The 1,288-nt window shown below is 48.3% G+C and overlaps 1 protein-coding gene across 1 annotated transcript; it reads right to left on the bottom strand.

Moving 5' to 3' along the window:
• Positions 1-474: 474 nt before the first annotated feature.
• Positions 475-660, bottom strand: LOC119957821 (ATP synthase membrane subunit DAPIT, mitochondrial-like). The gene has a single exon (XM_038786312.1). The coding sequence runs from the start codon at positions 658-660 to the stop codon at positions 475-477; it is 186 nt and encodes a 61-aa protein (XP_038642240.1).
• Positions 661-1,288: the final 628 nt, after the last annotated feature.

The raw sequence follows: 1,288 nt of genomic DNA, 5'->3' as shown, positions 1-1,288 counted from the left end.
CGTCTCTTTCTTATTACAAACTGATCCATCTTCAATTCTTCACACACCCCTGTTGCTTACTTGCTGGCAGCTACAAAATGGAGAAATCTCTCCTCCAGGATTTCATGGATTGCATGACGTGCAGGCCGGGCACGTGACCTGCTCTCTCTCACAACTTCTGGTGTGAAGACTCTGCCGTTTTTAAAAAGAAATTTGGTCCTGAGACAGCACGCTGACGTCAGGAGGTGGCAGTCTACCACACTGGGAACCGGGCCTGTGCACTGTCGGATCTGCCTGAGGGGACATGCACGCAGATGGCATTACCTTTTTTTTAAAAAAACAGCACATGGTGTCCCATGAGTTTTTATTTGTGAAGACTGATAACTTATAGCACACCATTATAGTGACACGATTGCAAAGGTTTCAAATATTCACACAAATTTCACATGCTGGTCCTTAAATTCCACTTGCCCTGCCCCAGAGGAGAACCACGCGTCATTTATTTTCTGTGATTATCGCTGGTGCCTTCTTCTTGGATCTCAGTTTGAAGAACAAACAAATTGCTGCAATCCCTGTATATGTAGCTGTCACATACTTCTTCCTCCCTGTGATGGTGTAGGCATTAAAGTACTTGAGGAAGCCAGTGAACTGGTGCTGACTACCGGTATCGTGACCCGCCATTCTCACCCCTCACACAAACTTCATTCGGCCGCTCTCCGTGTCCTTCACAGGCCCCGTGCTCCAACAGTCCCACCGCCAGAGGTACCGCCCTCGCCTCCTCCTATTGGTCAACGGAACAATTAGACATCGGATGTAACGTTAGGAAAACTAATCACCCATTAGATCATTTGGGTGCCAGTCGGATGGAGCAAGGAAAAATGCTTTGGCTGTTGGCAGGCACAGGTGGCATTTGCAACCTAAAAGCCGGTCGCGGCTGTTGGGCGCTTCTCCCCCGATTGGGAGTGCCATGACCGATTGCTCCGTGACCCTCCCGACACCCGGCTACGACCCACTCGCTGGTCGCGGCCCTAAGTTTGAAAAAGCCTGCTCTAAAATGTTGGTACAGCATGTAGAGAGAATTCTCCCGTTGATCATCTGGGGGGGGGATCAGACTGGCTTCATAAAGGGTCGGAATTCTTGCAATAATGTCAGAACGTTACTGAATGTTATCCAAGTCTTTCAAAAGTGAATGTCGGATGGGCTAGTAATTTCCCTGGACGCAGAGAGAGCTTTTGACCGGGTGGAATGGAATTACATGGTTTATATGTTGCAATGATTTGGGTAGGGAGAGGAATATGTTAAGTGAATA

The sequence above is a fragment of the Scyliorhinus canicula genome, chromosome 1 (assembly GCF_902713615.1).
Source record: "Scyliorhinus canicula chromosome 1, sScyCan1.1, whole genome shotgun sequence".
NCBI classification, from domain to species: Eukaryota; Metazoa; Chordata; class Chondrichthyes; order Carcharhiniformes; family Scyliorhinidae; genus Scyliorhinus; species Scyliorhinus canicula.
This window is presented reverse-complemented; position numbering and strand designations above follow the sequence as displayed.